General features: G+C 44.3%; 1 protein-coding gene across 1 annotated transcript in view; it reads right to left on the bottom strand.

Annotated features, from left to right (window-relative positions):
* The window catches only part of PLCG1 (phospholipase C gamma 1), a 96,453-nt gene that overhangs the window by 36,733 nt on the left and 38,061 nt on the right, over positions 1 to 21,659 (bottom strand). Inside the window, exons 3-9 of the mRNA XM_053394067.1 lie at positions 21,245 to 21,338; positions 19,684 to 19,731; positions 9,579 to 9,663; positions 9,040 to 9,123; positions 8,215 to 8,237; positions 7,390 to 7,462; positions 1,030 to 1,131 (exon numbers count right to left, since the gene is read on the bottom strand). Of these exons, the coding sequence (XP_053250042.1) occupies positions 1,030 to 1,131; positions 7,390 to 7,462; positions 8,215 to 8,237; positions 9,040 to 9,123; positions 9,579 to 9,663; positions 19,684 to 19,731; positions 21,245 to 21,338 (509 nt within the window). The remainder of the gene's footprint in view (positions 1 to 1,029; positions 1,132 to 7,389; positions 7,463 to 8,214; positions 8,238 to 9,039; positions 9,124 to 9,578; positions 9,664 to 19,683; positions 19,732 to 21,244; positions 21,339 to 21,659) is intronic.

Raw genomic sequence — 21,659 nt, 5'->3', positions numbered from 1 at the left:
ACATTTTTGCCTGGCGCCTAAAGTTATATAATGAAGGCCGCAGGTGAACCTCCCTGAGGAGAGCATTCGACAGATGGGGAGGAGGCCCGTTCTCGTGTTGCCACCCTCCGGACCTCTCAGGATATCGATCACATAAGGCAGGGATAGGGAAGCTATTAACTGGGGACCAGATATGGCCCAAAAGGTTTTTGAACTTGGCCCACAGCATTCCCCCACTTGGCCTTGCTCCTTGCAGAGAAATTTGGGTTGTCAAAATAGGGTGGGACATTAGTGGGAGTTATCCCTCTTAAGCCTAAATGTGGGACCGAGGGTGGTGGGTAAGGAGGTTTGGCAGGAGAGAAGGATGTATATCAGAAGATAGATAGGGAGAAAAAGAGAGGTAGAATGAAGGGGGGGGGGAAGTGTTGCACTATGCCGCATTGTAGTGTTAACTCACTACAGTGAGCAGCAGTCAGGATAGCTACCTCCTGACCTGCTTCTTCCTGAAGACTATTACCTGTCCACATGTGCAGTAACACAGGGAGACACTGTTAAGTTGTGGGTGAACATATCAGACGACACAGCGATTCTTCAAACAGCTCTTGTTTATTCACAGGCCAGGACAGAACTGAACTGAAGGATTCAGTCAGCCTGCTTATGTAGAGCTCCAGTACAACATTACTGTAACAACTTTCTAAAACTATCCAATCACTGAACGTCACTTTCGATCCCTTATTTGCATAACTATCTACAGTATCCCCCTGCTGGCCCAGGGTAAGAACTTCAGTACATAACAGACACAGCAGCCAGGACTGAGGTACCAGTGATGCCCCCCGCAGGAGCAGCAGAGAAATGGCAAGGGCAAGAGGAGGGAGGGAGGCCAAGTGTTCATTAGTTCCAACGTGGCCGGCAGGCAGCCTATCAGAGAACAGGGAATTGTAAAGCATCCTAGGGGAACTGTAAAAGGGGCTTGTGCAATGTACCTTCCTACTTCACCACCCCCCAGCTCCGCTGCAGCCACCCACATCAGTAGATTCTTGGGAGTCTTACCTCATCCAGGGAAAAATAAGGCTCTTCGATTTCCCTCAATGGGTCCTTCAGAAAGTTGAACATGAAGTCCTGGACAAAGAGGAGGTTAGTAGCCCAAAGTTCCTGCAAACACAAGGAAGGAGGAAGACAAGGAAACTTTCAGAAGCCAGATTCTTCCAGCATATCCAAGCATTCAGTTCAATCCTAAAATGCTTGGCATGTGTCACATCTATTGCTCCAAAAATCCTTAAAATAGCTTTGTAAGGTGGGTCAGTATTATTACCCCTGAATTGCAGATGAAGAGCGACAGATGGGTGATTGTGTTGAGCTTGAATTGGAATTGCCTAGGCTCAAATCCCTGCACCACCATGAAGCCTGGAGAAGGAGCTATTTCTCAGCTTAGCCTACATCTAGCAAGGTAGCTGGGATGTGGGTGGCGCTGTGGGTTAAACCACAGAGCCTAGGACTTGCCGATCAGAAGGTCGGCGGTTCGAATCCCCGTGACGGGGTGAGCTCCCATTGCTCGGTCCCTGCTCCTGTCAACCTAGCAGTTTGAAAGCAGGTCAAAGTGCAAGTAGATAAATAGGTACCGCTCCGGTGGGAAGGTAAACAGTGTTTCCGTGCGCTGCTCTGGTTCGCCAGAAGTGGCTTATTCATGCTGGCCACATGACCCGGAAGCTGTACACCGGCTCCCTCGGCCAGTAAAGCGAGATGAGCGCCCCAACCCTAGAGTTGGTCACAACTGGACCTAATGGTCAGGGTCCTTTTAGCAAGGTAGCTACAAAGAGAAAATGGCAAACCACAAAGGAAGCTGCCCTGATCTTCTTGGGGAATATGTGGAATGGTGGGTTTGTGGCCAAGCCAGAATTTCAACCAAGGACCTCACAGCTCAGAGCTCTTAACCATTATGCAGCACAAAATTTCACCCCTCTCTGCTCAAAGCATCACTGAAACATGCCAACATCCAAGCCAGTGTGTCTTTCTGGACGACCACAACTTTAAGCAGGTCATTTTTACTAGATGAAAATGATCTCCATGCAAGGAAAAACAAAATGATAAAGAAAGAGAAATGACAAGAGAAAATGCAAATCAAACCCAAACAACACAGCAGAGGTTCATTGTTAGAGAACAGTGCCCTTTACGTATCATCATTACGGCCATTTGGTTCACCTTGTGTGCATCCAAAAAACAATCTGTGCACACCACCTGGTTCAAAGTGGGGCAGGAAAGTCTAGTTCACCCTGAGCGTAAGAGTTTGAGGCCCCGGCACACATCAGCTGCCCCCTATTTGCAGGAAAATAAACAACCTCTCTGGGAATCAGTGATGCACAGAAATTAGCTTCACGTGGACAACAAATCACATATTCAAGAGGCCCTAAATGACTTTTCACAAGTCAGGTAGACCAATGTAAACCCCTGAAATGGGGTGTTTGGGGCCAAGGAGAGAGCAGAGCTTGGCCAAGCAGTGACCCACTGGATCCTAAGTGATAGACCTGAATAGGTGTTCTCTATTGTGCCAGCGTGACACAGTGTAATTACTGCTCCACATCCAGGCTGGGGAGCAACAGGGCTTCAGACATGGCAGTGGTTCTGCCACTGTTCCCAAGCCGAGCTTGGATTATGACCTGTGCCGGATAATATCTCCAACTCCCATCAGAGTAATGAGGGAAAGAGCAAGGAGAGACATGGTTTATTTTGCTCTTTGACTTTATGGCTCCCTCTCCTTCAGGACAGTGCTCCTGAAGGTAGGAGTCTATCAATTGATGAAGATGATCATCCAAATGTCATAGACCGAATGGAGCAAACAGCACGCAAACCTAGTGGTGGGAGGAAAAAATCCTTAAATAAGAGACACGGGGGAATGATTAATGGACTTCAATGTCTGTACACTAATGCGCAAAGTATGGGAAATAAACAAGATGAGCTTGAGCTCTTGGTACAGCAAACTAAATATGACATAATAGGCATCACTGAAACCTGGTGGGATAAGTCCCACGATTGGAATGTAATAATGGAGGGATACAATCTATTTCAGAGAAACAGACCAGACAAGAAAGGAGGAGGAGTGGCGTTATATGTCAGGGATGTGTATACCTGTGAAGAGATCCAAGATTTAGAACCTCAAAGCCAAAGTGAGAGCATTTGGGTCAAAATTAAGGGAGAGAAGAATAACAGTGACCTCATTGTGGGAGTTTACTATAGATCCCCAAGCCAAACGGAGGACATAGATGATGCCTTCCTGGAACAGATGGCCAAGCATGCAAAAGGAAGGGAGATAGTAGTAATGGGGGACTTCAATTACCCGGATATTTGTTGGATGTCAAACTCAGCCAAGAGCATAAGGTCAAACAGATTCCTCACTGGCCTTGCAGACAACTTCATTGTCCAGAAAGTGGGAGAAGCTACAAGAGGAACAGCCATTTTAGATCTGGTCCTAACCAATGTTGATGACCTGGTTAGTGGGGTAGAAGTGGAAGGATCATTAGGCGCGAGTGATCATGCTCTTCTGAAGTTTACTATACAGCGGAAAGGAGCAGCCAAGCATACTAGGACTCAATTTCTCGACTTTAAGAAAGCCGACTTCATAAAACTTAGGGAAGTGCTGGGTGAGATCCCATGGACAGTAATACTAAAAGGAAAGGGAGTTCATGATGGCTGGGAGTTTGTTAAGAGGGAGATAGTAAAAGCACAACTTCAGGCAATACCAATGAGACGGAAACATGGAAGGTGCCTAAAGAAGCCAGGGTGGCTATCTAAAGAACTTTTAACTGAGTTAAGATTAAAAAAGGATGTGTACAAAAAATGGAAAAGGGGGGAAACCACCAAAGAGGAATTCAAACAAATAGCCAGCACGTGTAGACACAAAGTCAGAAAAGCTAAAGCACAGAATGAACTCAGGCTTGCTAGAGAGGTTAAAAGCAACAAAAAAGGCTTTTATGGGTATGTTCGTAGCAAAAGGAAGAACAAAGAAACAGTGGGGTCACTCAGAGGAGAAGATGGTGAAATGCAAACAGGGGACACAGAAAGGGCTGAACTCCTCAATGCCTTCTTTGCCTCAGTCTTCTCCGATAAAGAAAACAATGCCCGACCTGAAGAATTTGGAGCAAATGATTCAGCAGAGGAAACACAGCCCAGAATAACTAAGGAGATAGTACAAGAATACTTGGCTAGTCTAGATGTATTCAAGTCTCCAGGGCCAGATGAACTGCATCCAAGAGTATTAAAAGAACTGGCAGATGTGATTTCAGAACCACTGGCAGTCATCTTTGAGAATTCCTGGAGAACAGGCGAAGTCCCGGCAGACTGGAGGAGGGCAAATGTTGTCCCTATTTTCAAAAAGGGGAAAAGAGAGGACCCAAATAATTACCGCCCAGTCAGTCTGACATCAATACCAGGGAAGATTCTGGAGCAGATCATTAAGCAAACAGTCTGTGAGCACCTGGAAAGGAATGCTGTGATCACCAATAGTCAGCATGGATTTCTGAAAAATAAGTCATGTCAGACTAACCTGATCTCGTTTTTTGACAGAATTACAAGCCTGGTAGATGAAGGGAACGCAGTGGATGTAGCCTACCTTGATTTCAGCAAGGCATTTGACAAGGTGCCCCATGATATTCTTGTAAAGAAGCTGGTAAAATGCGGTCTTGACTATGCTACCACTCAGTGGATTTGTAACTGGCTGACTGACCGAACCCAAAGGGTGCTCATCAATGGTTCCTCTTCATCCTGGAGAAGAGTGACTAGTGGGGTGCCACAGGGTTCTGTCTTGGGCCCGGTCTTATTCAACATCTTTATCAACGACTTGGATGATGGACTCAAGGGCATCCTGATCAAATTTGCAGATGACACCAAACTGGGAGGGGTGGCTAACACCCCAGAGGACAGGAACACACTTCAAAACGACCTTGACAGATTAGAGAACTGGGCCAAAACAAACAAGATGAATTTTAACAGGGAGAAATGTAAAGTATTGCACTTGGGCAAAAAAAATGAGAGGCACAAATACAAGATGGGTGACACCTGGCTTGAGAGCACTACATGTGAAAAGGATCTAGGAGTCTTGGTTGACCACAAACTTGACATGAGCCAACAGTGTGACGCGGCAGCTAAAAAAGCCAATGCAATTCTGGGCTGCATCAATAGGAGTATAGCATCTAGATCAAGGGAAGTAATAGTGCCACTGTATTCTGCTCTGGTCAGACCTCACCTGGAGTACTGTGTCCAGTTCTGGGCACCACAGTTCAAGAAGGACATTGACAAACTGGAACGTGTCCAGAGGAGGGCAACCAAAATGGTCAAAGGCCTGGAAACGATGCCTTATGAGGAACGGCTAAGGGAGCTGGGCATGTTTAGCCTGGAGAAGAGGAGGTTAAGGGGTGATATGATAGCCATGTTCAAATATATAAAAGGATGTCACATAGAGGAGGGAGAAAGGTTGTTTTCTGCTGCTCCAGAGAAGCGGACACGGAGCAATGGATCCAAACTACAAGAAAGAAGATTCCACCTAAACATTAGGAAGAACTTCCTGACAGTAAGAGCTGTTCGACAGTGGAATTTGCTGCCAAGGAGTGTGGTGGAGTCTCCTTCTTTGGAGGTCTTTAAGCAGAGGCTTGACAACCATATGTCAGGAGTGCTCTGATGGTGTTTCCTGCTTGGCAGGGGGTTGGACTCGATGGCCCTTGTGGTCTCTTCCAACTCTATGATTCTATGATTCTATGATTCTATGATTCTATGATTATGTGCTCAGAAAACAGGCTGTTTTCTTTTTGTTTACTTCTCTAGTGGCATATCGTCCTCATTCTACAATATCAGCAGGATGAAACAGAAATTGTGCTAGTTAGTGAATATCTTAATGCACTCCCGGGACCACTGCAAGCTGGCAGCCACATGCAACATGAAACAGCTCAGACAAGCACAGAGTGTTTTTCCAGTTTACCTGGTCTATTTAAATTCAAACCGGTGTTTTTTCCCCTAATGTAGTTTTTATTCATTTCCATTTTCTTTGAACTGTTTAACATGGTTGCATTGAGATATATATATTTGTTTACGTTAGATCGAATGGCACGCAATAATTACATAAAATTAAAACAACCATAAACACTCAGAAAGACATTTCTGAATATATTTTGCATCGGTAACAATTAGAATTTGTAGGAGGGGGGGAGAGGGAGAGGGGAAATGAAATATTTACTTCACACATGCCTTACTGTGTGGGTACTGTTCTACCATATGCCTCATTATTTGTGCAATCAATAAAGTCACACCAGGCAGAATAAAAATTGTTGTGTTTCTTTGGGCCTCTTGCTACTTTTAATTTTTGTGTCAGTTTTTCCAATAACGTCATTTGCCAAATTGCATTGTACCATTGTGAACCAGGGTTATTGCAATAAGTAATAATGGTGATAGCCGTATTGCATTTCCACACCCAACCACCCATTCTCCCAATCTCTTATGAGAGCTCAGAGTGGCCTGCACTTAATTTTCAGGCAGCCTCTCTACCATCCTAGCAGCCTTCCTTTGCATCCAAAGTGTTCTGCATCATGTGACGTCAGACTGTTCTCCAGCCGTACAGTTATCGGAATTATTTGCATCCCACTTCCCTTCTGTTTGAAGTGGCTTACGACAAAGAGAAAAGTCTATAAAACAATTATAAATGCAGACCACTAAAATGCATCTAGCTTTAAAACATAAAAATGAGACATAGCAACACAGTGGGTTTTTTTTTAAAAAAAACCACCAACTCTGTTAGTGTTAAAGTCTACTAGCCAAGAGGGGGACAGGAGGCCTGCTTAGCAACCAGGCATAGTGGCAGGATCAACACTGAGGCAACATATGCTCTGATTGGCTGTGTGCTCCTGAGGGACCTTTTCCTCTGCATGTTGGGTTCAGTGTTTCCCTGCTATGGACAAAGCCTGGTGTAATGCCTCTCTGTTACTTTCCCCTCAAATTATATACATTGTTTTTGTTCACTTTTGCCCAGTAAAGTGTTATCAGGATTTATTTTCTCTCTGGACTCCATATGCATTATTTAGGTGACTGCTAACACAGTAGACCTGATGAGAAGCCAGGTCTCCGAGTAAGAGCACTTGTTTAGGTATTATTTAATAGTAGTTACATGGGATTTAGATATTGTTTTCTTATGTGTCAGTGCAACCTGTGAAATAAGGCACTGCTGTTCTAAATTTTCTAATTGTTACTGTGGCTGAAAGATCCCACTTATTTCTCAGCACCAGTGCAAGGAACCCAACTTTATTTAAAGAACTCAGAATTCTCAATTGCCTATGAGTGGTCACACAGTATTGAGTGGTGTCCCAAAAAACCATTGATTATCACATTGTGCTGCTTTCTTTCTCCATTTCCCTTTCTATTGCACAAACTCACCTTTTGGTATTCTAGCAAAAACATCTGGAACTCCTTCAGTGATACCCTGCAGTGTTCAGATCTCTCTGCACTGCTGAAGGAGGAAGCACAGACAAGACACATTGGTTAGAAAGCATCACCCTACAGAACAAGCAGCTGCTGCACTGAGAAATCGGCTAAACAAGGAAGACAGTGTCAGAGCTGAGATGGATTACTGAAAGCAACTAGGGAGCCTCAACCATCCTCATACATGACAGCCGTGCTCCTTGTCTCTGCTCCTCCCTCTCCCACAGGGCAATAAGGAGTCAAAGAAATCAAAGGAAGAAATAGCAGTGCTAGAGGATCTCTACATAGACATAGATCATTTCCAGATAACCCACTTTACCACTGGGCAAGGACACTGGCAGGCATAAATCCAAATAATCAAAAGATAGTAACAGATCTAAAATGAAAAGTTGGCTGGGTTTTGCATCAGCTAGTTCAATCTATCTGCAAAATTCCAAGTTTTGTGGCCACGGCAACGGGCATAAAAATCACTCCAACTTGTTTGAATTTTGCAGTTTGCTGCAAAATAGATTTATTGCCATGCCAATGGTGAACTGAGAATGGGAAGAGAGAAACCTAGCCTCAGAGTCTGTTTTGAACACCCCTGATTTAGAAATTCCATCACCAAACAGCTCAGCCCAGCATTTTTATAACAAGGCCCTTCATTGAAGACATATTGAGAATAGGGTCCTATTGAGGAAACGAGCAGTCTGCAGTCAAATGTCAACATACATTCATAAACAAGTCTAATTTCCAACCCACTCAACCCTCCCACTGTATATAGGAAAGAGAGCAGTTTACCTTTCCAAGAATGGAATAGCCATCTGCATAAGGGGAAAAAATGCATACATCAGCTGATTCTGCTTGGTATATTCAGTGTCACACTTTACACTTCAGTAGAGATATGCAACGGCTTAATCACAGCCTTTTATATTAGGCTGTGCCTGCCATCATTATTTCAGTATACTCACACATGAAATGAATGAAATAAAAGATGTGGGCTGGGGGGGGGGGACAACTCAATGAGGACACTCATTCTCATCATTGTTTTACTATTATTGTTCTGTTGTTTTATTTGCAAGCTGCTCTAAAAATATTTTTACTGAAGAGTGTCATGTAGTTCTTACATAAAATAAGTTAGAGAGATGCTTGGGGTTTGGAGATGGACAAATGGTGAGAGCTCACATAACACTTTTATTCTGTATAAACAAAGATAAAATGGCAAGTAAACTTGAGACCTCTTCCTTTTCCGAACTCTGCTGTCTGTCTTTGAGTCCCTTTCTCTCACAATAGCCGGTCAGCAGCACACATAGCAATAGCAAGTCCTGGGTCCGTGTAGATAACTGATGTGAGACAGCTGGTGATCTTCACTTTTCTGATCAGGGTTACCTGTACACGGCACTAGAAACTAAACTACAAAAGGAGCTTCCATTTTCCACCTTCCATTTGTAGGCACAGATTTTTTTTTCTAGTTAGGGTCATAAGTGCAGATGAGGGAAATAGTTTGCTATTTGAAATGTGTAGATAAAACAAAAGGGAAAGTAATAGGAAGTGCAACAGCACCAAAACAAAAGAGGAGGCATAGATTTTACAAAGTATCAAATATTACGATTAGAAGTATCTCACCCCTTTTTGTGCATTGAACATCAGGCTCTGGTACAACTGGGCAAACTGTCCATATGTGATATCACCATTTCTCTGCTCCACATCCTAAAATGAGAAATTGGGGAGTAGAAAATCCTCTTAATAAATAACACTCGTCCTCAGTCATGTATGACACCTCAGTTCTCCTATTTGTGGAAATCGGAGTGCTGAGATGACTGCGGTATTTTAACACTACAATCCTTGCGATCCATGATGTGTTTTTAAATATACAAAGTGGGAGTGCATGCCCAGAGTCTCTTAATAGTTTGCTGAACGGTAGAGCATATGCTGTAGCATACGCTCATTCAGAAGGCTCTAGGTTCAATCTCTGGCATCTTCAGTTAAAAGGATCAGGTGAACAGAAGAAACATTTCTCTCTCTGAAACCCTGCAGAGCTGGTGCTAGCTGGAGTAGACAATGCTGCGCTATGGCGCTTCCCCAGTTGATGCTATGGTGCAGCTGATGGCAATGACTGCGAAGAGAACGCATGTTTAAAGGGGCAAAGAATATCAAGCACTTACTGTTAGCCTCTCGCGCAGAAACTTCATGTTAGGGACACGGTAGTTCACTTGTGACAGCATGTTTTTCAGATCCTTTGCAGAAATCCTAGGTGGTAAAGAATAAAAAAATAATTTTGGAGGCATGTTCATGTGGAGCATTTATACCCCTCACGAACCCCTAAGTCCCAGAGACTACCTAAAATACATTTAAAATACAATTTAAAAGCCAAGAGCCAATGAGGAGGGACAAAAAGTACATATAGGTCCCTCCACCGCAGTTCCTGAGATGTTCTAACTGCCACCCTGATGGGTCACAGCTGGCCTCACAGGAAATGACCCTGGCCCAGAAATGGCTGCCAAAGCAGCCAGATGTTCGTTCCTCAGAGGGCAGGGCTTCCTCACTCAAAGTGCTGCTGATGTCTCTCACAATGTCCGTCTCCGGTGTCTGGCCCCAGAGTCACTGGGGGAGCTAATGTGTTTATAACCCCAGTCCTCAGATGCTGCAACTGCCACAGACAACCTGGTTGCTGTCAGGTTCCTAAAATCTGAGCTCTCGCTTTAAATCCAGAATAAGAGGCAAATACAATAAAACCGAAGGCAACTCAATGAAAGGAGGGTGATAGGTCAAAACCAGCTACAGTCCCTGCAGAAGTGGTGGTTACCTCTAAATATCTCCAAAATTACACACCTCAGAAAGCCTATTAAAGCTGCCACTTCTGCAGGATACTACTTGGGAAGGAACAAGGCTGTAATTCCTGTGGGCCTTTCCTAAACGGCAGATTGAAATGATTTCAAAAGAGCTTGAAAAAAACAAAACGCAGCTTGAGAAAAACAGGTCTGTTTGCTTTCCCAGCCATCACTTGGACAGTTTTCAGAAATTGTTTGGGAAATGGTTTCTCTTCAAGCCGCATCAGGAAGAAGAGGAGAAAATAAAGGAAAAGGAGGCAGAGCACTGAGATGTAAGATGTGAGGATTTTTTTTAAAAAGAGGAATGGGGAAAGTCATTTTTGCAAAAATCTATTTGTTTGCTGTTGGAAAAAAGTCCTCGTGGGTCTCATGGGTCTGCTTAAGAAAATGGGTTTCCAAACTGTGTTTCAGGTTCACTGGAAGCCTAGCCGGGGTTCCCAGATGAGAAAATAAGGCAGCCTATCCTCAAGGACTGCTCTGCCACATGGGGCCACGGGGGAACACATTCTAGGTTGCGCCAACTATTCATACAGGGCAGCAGGGAGCCCATGCCCTGCATGCACTTGTGTGCCAAAAATATGACATTGCATTGGGGTTTTGTGGCAGATGTGCAGTGGTTCTGCCACCAATAATGTTAACAGAGTTCTGAAAAAAGTCAAACGTTTGAAAAATGTTGTCTTAAGGCATTGGGTTGTATTCAAAGCAGCACAGAGCAGAAATGTTCAAGCAGTGCATGGATTTCTCCTTGCATAACAGAACATTTCACCCACTTCCTCAGCAGCCTCCCTAAATCTTCTGTTTAAGGTTTTCCCTCTGGAGCGGATTTGGGGGTGATGGAGGGGAAATCCCCTCACACAAGCGTAATTCTTGAGCAATTATTTCACTGAATGCCATCCATAATCATACTGAAGTTCACCCCTCCTAACGCTTTTCAAGCTTTATTCTAGTTTACATACACAAGGACATTAGAAGAGCTTGTTGAATGAAGAGAAAAGCCCACCTAGTTCATTTAAGCAGGTGCTTAAGTGAAATAAAAATAAAATGTGAAATAAAATAAACTGACTGGGAGCAAGGATGGGGAATGGACAGCAGCTGAGGAAGATTTGGTGTGCCACATAACTTTCCCCCACAGATGAAGATGAAAAATGTTATGATTGTTTAAATGTGAGAGGGGTAAAGCTAGACCTTTTTGTCCTAACAAGCCAGATCTTTATTTTCCCTCCTGCACATATCAATGTCAAGTGGGTGACAGGTGTGGGATATACCACCGCAGCAGCATCAAATTCTCTGCACATCAGCTGATTCAAATTCTGCTTTCTGCAAGCTTTGGACATGCAAGCCAGTTCCCTACAGGAACTCACTGGTAGATGTGGACCAAGCAGGATTGAACTCCTGACACACCAGCTAATATGTGGGAAATTCAATCCTGCCTTCTGCACCTGTGCATCTGCCTACTCCACAATTGTTGTGACACATGACATCCGGTGCAGGGCAGGTGCATGTGGGTTTGGGGGAAATGGCCTGGGGAGGCTAGTTAGGCCCATTGGCCAGAGGTTGTGACTTCAGGGACTACCTTCCTCCCAGCAATCTACATTTTGCTTCCAGGAGCTCATGACAACATTTCTCCATGTCATTGGTGCCAATATGCACCATGACCACCAATTCTGCCCCAGAACTATATACCAGGCTATACAATGGGCAACATTCACAACTTTTGCCCAAAGAAAGCAATTCACCTTGGTGGTCTGCACCCCCAGTTAGCTATATTCCCAATTATAGACTCACCCACTCCCATAAGCAGGCATATGATGATCATTAAAGTGCAATTAGTTGCCACAGATTCAGAATAGGTTATGGAATAGGTTATGAACTCTGGATCCTTTTACTGAAGGCCTCTCCACGTATTATGTTAAAGCTATTTAAAAGCCTCCCATTTTTGATAAACTCTATTTCCCATGGGTCATTGCTCGGCAATGCCAGGATCATTTGGATGTGACTGGGTATCTGAACCCATGCCAATGTGCTATCCAGTAAGGTTTCAAAACAGGAACAGTGGTTAGTCAACCATTTTTGTCTGCTAGTTGCAGGGAATTCTCCCTTGCTGGCCTGATTAGATTATTCAGCAGCATTTCATTATAAACTGCTGGTGACTCTAACGCAAGACACAGTAGAGTAATACTGCTATTACCTCAAGATAGACTCTGCTCCTATCTGGCAAGGAGAATCCAAAGTGTGGTGCTGTGGAACAGCATTTCTTCACTGAGTGCCCTGCATGCATACTGAGCTGTTAACTTAAATGAATTTCAATAACATGGGATAATTGTCTGGTCCAATTACCAAAATAGGAAAGTAGAAAGCTGCCTTATAATAAGTCCATGGGTCCATCTAGGTCAGTAATGTTTACATTGACCACCGCTAGCTCTCCAGGTTTTCAGACAAGGGTCTCTCTTAACCCTACTTAGAGATGTGCAAGATTGAAGCTGGGACCTCCTGCTAACTGAGTTACAGCCTTTTTTCCAGTAGAGTAAGTTATCTGTCATTAAATGAGTTTGCCCTTCTCTGATTGTGTGAGTTCAGTTTAAGGGCGCTACTGCCAGCGGTTCTATGTAATCAACATATTTTACCTTTTCTGCAGTGTGTAATCAAATCAAAGGGGCCTTCTCAACATTCTGATCTTGACCATTTGCTAATTAGCCAAGGTTTACGTTTGTCCAGGGATTCTCTCTGTTCCACAGAGCAAATTGATGTTGAGAGAAGAAACCTAACAATTCAGTACAGTTTGTCAGCCAAATGATGACTGATGAAATCCAAGCAAATCAGTTTCAGATGAGGATTTGCTGGCAAAGAAATCATGTGCTCCTGGCAACCCAGACACTATGGTCCCTTCTCCCCAGGAAGAGAGACTACAGAACTCCCTTCACAGCAGCACAGGAAAGCACTGGACTTAATCCAGTTAAAAAATCCTTCCCAGCTGAACTCCTGAGAGATGCATGTTGCAGACAGACAACCTTGCAGTTTGAGGATTAGCTCCAGTCATTAGGTCAGGAAATGGAACCCAGTAACTACCCATTTATTAGTTCCAGATCTCAGTGGGTGAGAAAACAGTGTCTGCATTCCAAAAGGAGGGAGGGGAACTGAGAAACTGAACAAAGGACCAATGGCCACTAATCAGTTTTCCACACTGTAATCATGAGTTCATCTCCCCAACTCACCCCTCTCTCACACACATATACTCACACAAACAAACATCAGCATATAGGGATTTCTGTAACTATAACAGCTGCAAATTCAATGACTTTGTGCAACTCTCGTATTCAGATTGTAGTAAAAAAACCACTCCATGTTGCTGCACATGTGCAGTGGCAAAGGTTGTATGAACATTCCAGCTCAGAACCCAACCAGGCTGTTTTACTGAAGGCATATTCTGCAGAGGGAAGTGGGGGGCACATGGGGCTTGTAAACCTTAGCTGCCTTGTGGGATATCTACACAAATCTGGACTGGAGTCCCTAAGATGGCGCCTGGCACACCTCCTTCCAGCAACTCCTGCAGCCAAGCTGGTGCCAAACACATTGCTTTGCTTTCATTTGGCCCAACTGTGAGGCCGAGAGGGGAGTCTTGTCATCTGGGCATCCCAAGAGCTCCATACACACTGCCTAGGCTTGCGCCCTGAGGCTTGCACACTTCAGGGCTGCTAACATAACAGTTTGACTTCACCCCCAGAGGCACACTCCATTGTCACTCAAGAAAGATAGATGCTGGCAATAATTCTGCAGCATATTCTTGACTCAATTATAGTGCATTAGTGGTAGATTTATTCTGCTTTAGTTTGTTCTGCAGTGCTTCCCCAATGCTACCACATTACTGCTTTGAAGAGTGGCTACGAAAGTGGGACGAAGATAAAGCAGAACATTTGTAGTATACAAAGTTATGGGATTTCAGCGAGAGATTGGATTGGAAGTGGTGTGGTGTGGCCATTCCAAAACTTCTGCAGGTGCAAATAGTATTGAAAGTGGCATCATGTGTGACTGCTCCAATAGTATCATGAGCACAAATCATAATGAATGTGCAATGAAAGGGGTATCTAGAGGGGCCCTGAGAGCTTGCCAGACAAGCAATCCCACCTACTATTTCCTCACAGAATAAAACTTAAAAACATAAACACCCCCAAACCTCACAAAACACGTTAGTTTCACTTCCCACCACTGAAATTTTCAAGGCAACTAGGGATATTTCTCTCTCTTACAAAACCCAAAATATCTGCTTATCAGCAGAGTGTGCACACCAAAGCAGGCGATGTGGGTAAGCTTAACCCAGCTAATTCCAGGAACTGTATTACTGAATGGCTTTATTCTGAAAGGAATCAAAAACACATGGCACAAACAAGAAAAGGTAATTTACAATCTGTCTAAGAAGCAGGCTTTCCTCTGCCCGCCCCCCACGATGGTAAAAAGGGCATGTCTCTTACTTGCATAATTGCAGGAGTCTAGAAATTAAATGTACAGATTCCAAAACCATATCAAAGCCACTGAACACCCACCACTAGTCTCCATTATACTCTATAGCACATGTTCTCTGAGAACAAAGAGCAAGCAAGAAAGAAGTTCAATCAAGGCCAGGAAGTTCAAAGCAAGATGGAACTGGGAAAACATCCTTGAATTTCCGGAGTCCCACCTTTTAATAGGGAAAGCCTTGCTATTTGGAAGGTGTCCATCCACTTTTGGAATATGAACAAATGGATAGCTGACACAGACCCACTTAAGTGCCTTAAAGAGAGGTGTATATCAGGATATAAACCAGGGAGCTTCACTAGACAGAGAGTACCAGATGATACCACCAAGGAGCATCTATGTCAGACATAGGCAAACTCCGGCCCTCCAGATGTGACTACAATTCCCATCACCCCTAGCTAACAGGACCAGTGGTCGGTGGTGATGGGATTTGTAGTCCCAAACATCTGGAGGGCCAGAGTTTGCCTATGCCTGATCTCTGCCAAACCTGGCAATTTGAGCCTCTCAACAAGGCTTAGTACCTAATGCAGAGCCTTCTTTGGTGATCTTTGCTAGAAGGAAGAACTTATGCGATAAAAAGCATTTCCTGAAGTATGCGAAGTCTAATTCCAGCTGCTGGCCTGGTGTGCATGCAACCCATGCTGCTTTGGCCCCAACACATGGGTTTACTGTGTGGATCGGGTGCGTATGGGAAGAAACTATATCGACAGCTCAGTTGTCAAGGAAGACTACTACCTCGAGCATGCCAGATTTCCCCAGCTGTCCTCAGCCTAAAGAACAGCTTGCAAACTCTGATTGTTCTTTATTTATAAAAATATATTTGCAGCACACCTAACTGCAAATGTGTTGGATCCAGTGTTTACTCAAACAATCGAAGTACACATGCAGGTTTCAAATAGCAGGCCGACAAGCAAGCAAAAACATGTGAGCAATCCACTGCCAGGTATGTGTGAGCGGTGCCTTCTATGCAACCAGCTTAGCATCAACATAGAGGACATTTCAGCGCTTGTGAAAACCTCATTTATTTTCCCAAGCTTTTTGCTGGCTATTAGTACCTGTTGGTTGTATTTATTTATTTTATGTCTACTTTGGTCTACTGGCTGCTTTTGCATTGTAATTTTAATGTATCTTTTTTATTGGACGCTGCCAAGCAGCGGCATAGCTGGGCGCCTGGGGTAAGTGGCACCCAGTGCACCTCACCGCCGCCCCAGTCCTCCCTAGCTGCACCTCTGCTGTTTCAGTTCTCTCCTGAGGGGCACCCTCAATTATTACTGCCCTGGGGGCCCCCAACCAACTTCAATCTCATATCGCTTGCCAGCATGGCAAATTTTATTTGTTGTTCAGGTTGTAAAGATTCCCTTGATGAAGAGATGGTCAAACACACACACACACACACACACACACACACACACACACACACAGAGCGAGAGAGCGCCAGTCAAATACACACAAAGAAGATAACTGCCATTCAGATTTCGAGAGACCTTGCTTTGACCATCTAGGTCTCTTGTACAAAAGAGCAGCTTATTTATTCCTCTGGCAACAATGGCTCTTGCTCAAAGCACACCAGCCAGTTGCGTCTTTGTTTCTTCGCCCTCTCAGATGAGGGACTGTGGAAACAGGGAAACTCAGAAGACACATACAAACAAGAAGACATGACAAAGATTCATTTAGAACACCAGGCTGGCATATTATATCCACTGAGAGCACTTAGCATTTTTCTGCTTTGCAGGCTGAACCATCCCCTCAAGTCCGCGGAGCAGAGTATTCAGAAAGCAGGTGGCAATAATCTCCTGAAGACACGACACAAACTCATCAATATGCAAATCATGCAAAAATGTACCCCGCCCTCCCTGACAGATGTTGCTCATTATTTGCCTCCACGCTGCGTTGGTGCTGTGGGCTGCCTCTGTCCCAGCTCCTGGTTAAATAACGATCAAGCCAAGGCCTTCTGCCAGAACAGGAAATAGGAAGACCGACTGCACAAGGGAGAAAGGACACAAGCAAGCAGCAGAGGCGCCAGGCAGCCTTTGGCACTGGAGACACAAGTGAAATGCAACTTGTATTTATTTGCTAGGGAAAGAGATGCAAAGGGTTTCAAGTTGTGGTATCAAACACGTACAGTGGTACCTCCGGTTGCGAACGGGATTCGTTCTGGAGGTCCGGCCGCATGCTGAGGAATTCACAGCTGGAGGACTGCTTCTGTGCATGCGTGCGGCACAGTTTAGTGCTTCTGCGCATGGGGCAAAACCTGGAAAAATACTTCCAGGTTTGCCGCATTCGCATCCCAAAGTTTACATATCCAAAGGGATACATAAGCAGAGGTGCAACTGTACTACATTTGGCAGGTTTAATATACAAACGGGCTCTTGTGCTTTTAGTGGTTGGGCAGAGTAACTTTTGTGAGGTGTCTCCCAGCACATCAGTGCAGTAGTGGGAGAGGATGAACTCTCTAGCATTCCTCCTTCATGGCAGTGGCTTCCAAACCTATCTCAGGGAAGACTCTCCACATTGATTTACTTGCCATCTGTACTGCAAAGGATTCTGGAGGGCAATCTAGGGTGTAGACAGTGCTGGACTTAACTGTTCCCCTGTGCAGTCTAAAAGTGCACCTTAGAATACATCCAACTGTCCCCATTGTGGCTGCAGAACAAGATCAATACTGATGGGAAATGGTTACATTTCAGGAATGGAAGGTCTGAAAGCTGTAATGTAAGCATGAGCAGAGATATTACCAGCAACATGTAACCCTTTTCCTGTTTGCAAAGGAGAAACGTCATGTCCTAACACAGTGAATTAATTGTGCATTATTCCCTTGGCCGAAAGAAACCCGACTCCCTTAAGAGATCTTTAAATATTAAACCATTCAGAAATGTTTTTAAATAAACAAACATAGGTGCTCAATCTCTGTCTCGCAGGAATACTTTTTTAAAAAATGAAACGGGCAAAACAGATGATCCTGCAGACTACCCAATCCATCAGATGCTCAGTCACCATGGCAACAATGGCATTATTCCTGGTTGCACATGCCCTTGTAAGGTGGAACCTTCGGAAAGTTTTCTTGCAGCGTTTATTTTGCAGGCAGGTGGTTTTTGCTGCCGACACCATGTCTAGTTCAAAAGATCAGGTATCAAGGTGATGGGAAAGACCTTCACCTGAGACCATGGAGAGCCAGCGCCAGTCCAAAGAGACAATAATGGGTTAGATGAACTAACCGTCTGACCTAGTGCAAAGTAGCTTCCTATTGTGTTCCTATTGGCAGGGCCTGGGCTCCAACTCCCATTTTTGCACTCAGTGGTAATGGTTAAAACATTTCATCTCTCTAGGGGAAAAGTTCTTTTTAAAAAATCAATACTGAAAGGTTAATGTACTACTCTCTTAACATCATTAAAGGAAATCTGTGTTGAGTGGCGGAGTGGGGGGACCTAGAGGCAATAGAAGAGGACATTTAAGATGGAAGGGCAGATGGCAAGGCACACTGGCACTGACACCAAGAGCAGGCTTTTTTAAAAAGGGAGCATTTCGCTCTCTTCTAAACATGACAGCAAATGCACAGCACAATTTTTCCTCTCCATGGATTCAAGATAAGCCAACATGCCAAAGGTATCCTATGTACTCACAGATCCTAAAATAAGTGGTTAATAGGGAGCAGCTTGCAAAGTAGAATCATTCTATGGGCTTTTAAATGTGTTTGTGGGAGGGGGAGTTACTGGTTGTTTTTGAATATTAACATTGTGAACCGCCCTATGATCTTTGGATGAAAGGCAGTATACAAAGTTAAACAACAACAACAACAAAAGAAGAGGAAGAAGAAGAAGTTGTGAAGTTGTGAAGTTGTCTTGGGAATGCAAACTTATCATGCTGGCACTACCGCGACCAGTTTGCAGATCCATCAAACCAAGTATTCTTCTCACTCAATGACCTCAGGCTGCTTGGAAAGTGGTAGAAAACCCCCAGCTTTTAAGTTACTTCAAGGATTTCTTGTGGCTGACACTCAGGATGGCCTTTGGTTGGCAAGGAAATCTACATCAACATCCCATCTCCAGGCACAGACCTGCACATTCATTTGATCACTTCCTGGCTTCAACTCTTTTTCTCCCACCTCCCTAGACCTATATGATCCTGCTTCACTTATCTTCAGCTTCCCAGCTCTCTTTTGTTTCCTTTCTCTGCACCAACTTTCCCCAACCAGGTGTTGTTGGGCTACAACTCCATCATCCCCGACCATCATCAATACTGGCCAGGACAGATGAGAGTTGTAGACCAAAACATCTGGAGGGCACCAGGTTGGAGAAGGGTGCTCTCTGCTACTTCTGCCGATAGTACATCCCCTTTACAGCTCTACACAGGCTTCTTAATCACAACCATGGATCCAGGTGGTTTACATATCCAAGAAAAGGTTGCACAATTAATCAGGATATCTTTTTAATTAATTAAAGGTTGTCATTGTTTCATCTGATGAATTTATTAAATGCTGCAGCCCTAGTTGGTCTAAAATGTAATTCCTAATACAGTCAAACCTCGGTTGTTGAACGTAATCCGTTCCAAAAGCACGTTTGGCTTCTGAAATGTTCGACAACCGAGGCGCGGCTTCTGATTGAGTGACTGCACTCAAGCAGAAGCCGCGTCGGACGTTCAGCTTCTGAAAAACGGTGGAAAACCAGAGCATTTACTTCTGGGTTTTCGACATTCAGAAGCTGAAATGTTCCAAAATGGAGGAGTTCGGGATCCAAGGTTTGACTGTACTTGTTTAAAATTCAAATGTGTGTCTAGTCTTCTTAGTCTTCGGACTGAAGAATGTGCAAAAAGACTTCCACTCTTCCAGCGCAATGGAACAGCCATAAAACAGAATTGCTGTTTACACAGATTTCTGGATGCCCCCAATAAATGAGACCACACTGTAAACAAGAGAAACGTTTGCTCTATTTACCTGTCTTCTCTGTTGCGATCAACTGAGTAGAACTGCTTTCGGAGCCACCTGAAACAAAATAGGTTTTGAAATCTTAGTCTTTCCAGTGTTGTGCTGACCTTTCAAAGCACAGGTTATCCACAGGTTACCCTGGAAGTATACTCACTAAGCATGGTTGGATAAAGAAAAAGAAGAGCTATACATGATTGGTTTCTACAGCATTGTACAAGGGTTGAATTGCAAATAACCTACGTTGACCTCCAATGCTTCCCTACCCCATGTCTCTGAAAAGCAAAGTTAGAAAGGTTATGCAACAAAATGGTCTGATAAATCCCTGCCACTTCTGACTAGACATGCATAGGATTGCACAGGAAGAGGTATCAAAATTGAATCCTATAAAACTGGGATGGAGAACCTACATCTGACCTTGTGCTGACCTTTAAACCCCTAAACAGCCTCGGTCCTGTATACCTGAAGGAGTATCTCCACCCCCATCGTTCAGCCCGAACACTGAGGTCCAGCTCCAAGGGCCTTCTGACAATTCCCTCACTGCGAGAAGCGAAGTTACAGGGAACCAGACAAAGGGCCTTCTCGGTAGTGGTGCCCGCCTGTGGAACACCCTCCCATGAGATGTCAAGGAAATAAACAACTATCTGACTTTTAGAAGAAATCTGAAGACAGCCCTGATTAGGGAAGCTTTTAATATTTGATGAATTACTGTATTGTATTTTAATATTGTGCTGGAAGCCGCCCAGAGTGGCTGGGGAAACCCAGCCAGATGGGTGGGGTATAAATAATAAATTATTATCATTATCATTATCATTATCATTATCATCATTATCATCATCATCATCATCATTGCAAAGTTGCTCTGATGGCTCTGATGGCTATGTGGATGTGTGACACAACTGGCAATTGTTCTATGCTCTGCGTGCCCTGCCCAGCTGTTGTGCCAAAGCCTTTGTGCTATTTTCCACCATCCTATTACGCAGAAGAGGCTGGCTGGCTGGTTCCTGGTAGCTGCTGAGGAAGACTCTGCGGAAGAGGCAGGACTGATCTCCCCTCCCAAGTCCTGTCCCCATTGGAATGGATGCTTCCACAGACATAAAGAGACACCAGGTGTGGGTGGCAGGGAGAGGGGAAGAAAGAAGAGTGAAGGAACCCAGGCATCCTGCTGATGGGGGTGTCCAGCTTAGCTAAGTGCAACGGCAGAGAGGTGGCTGAGCATCTGAGCTACATTATTGAGCAGCATTATTGTGCTTCTGGGAGTGAAAGATTTGGGAGTGCATTTGTTGACTGCCTGGTTGATTGAGAAGCTGTCATGGGGCACAGATCAAGGAAGACATGAAGCCACATTCTTAATTCTCTCAGCTGTATGGTGGCTTCAGAATCAATCAATCAAGACAATTTCAGGATCTTTCACTCCCGGAAGCTGTAAATTATGGAACTGTACATAAATTTATTATGAAAAGGCAGTGCAGATATTCTTTTTGGCATGCATAGTCTCAAATATGTCGGCGACGAGAGGGATTAAGTGAGAGCCAGCTGCCTGTGTCTTCCTGCTCCCAATTTTTTGATTTACCTTTCAATCTGCAGCGGGGTAGCAGCCTTTAGGGTATCCGCCACGAGCCAGTTCAACCCTTTGATCCACATGCTGACTTCTTCTTCGGATGTGGCTGTGAAAATAAAGAACATGCTGGCCTTGTAAAGATATGAGATACAGGCACTGACCCCTGTTTCCAAGAAGGAAGTCCCCGAGCAGCTGGCCTCCAGCAGGAGGAAGCTAATCCCACCGAGCTCGAGGTTTAATGGCTCTCTGCTTTCATTCATAAACCTCAAGAATATTCCCTGTGTTTCAAATGTTTGTGACTGAAAGCAGCTACCCTTTCTAAACAAATCCAGAATTTATTTTTAATACTCAATGGCAGACCTATAAATAGCTACTTCTCTGGTCGCCAGTGCCCTGGAAGAAGAAGAAGAAGAAGAAGAGGAGGAGG

The sequence above is a fragment of the Podarcis raffonei genome, chromosome 6 (genome assembly GCF_027172205.1).
Source record: "Podarcis raffonei isolate rPodRaf1 chromosome 6, rPodRaf1.pri, whole genome shotgun sequence".
NCBI lineage: Eukaryota > Metazoa > Chordata > Lepidosauria > Squamata > Lacertidae > Podarcis > Podarcis raffonei.
This window is presented reverse-complemented; position numbering and strand designations above follow the sequence as displayed.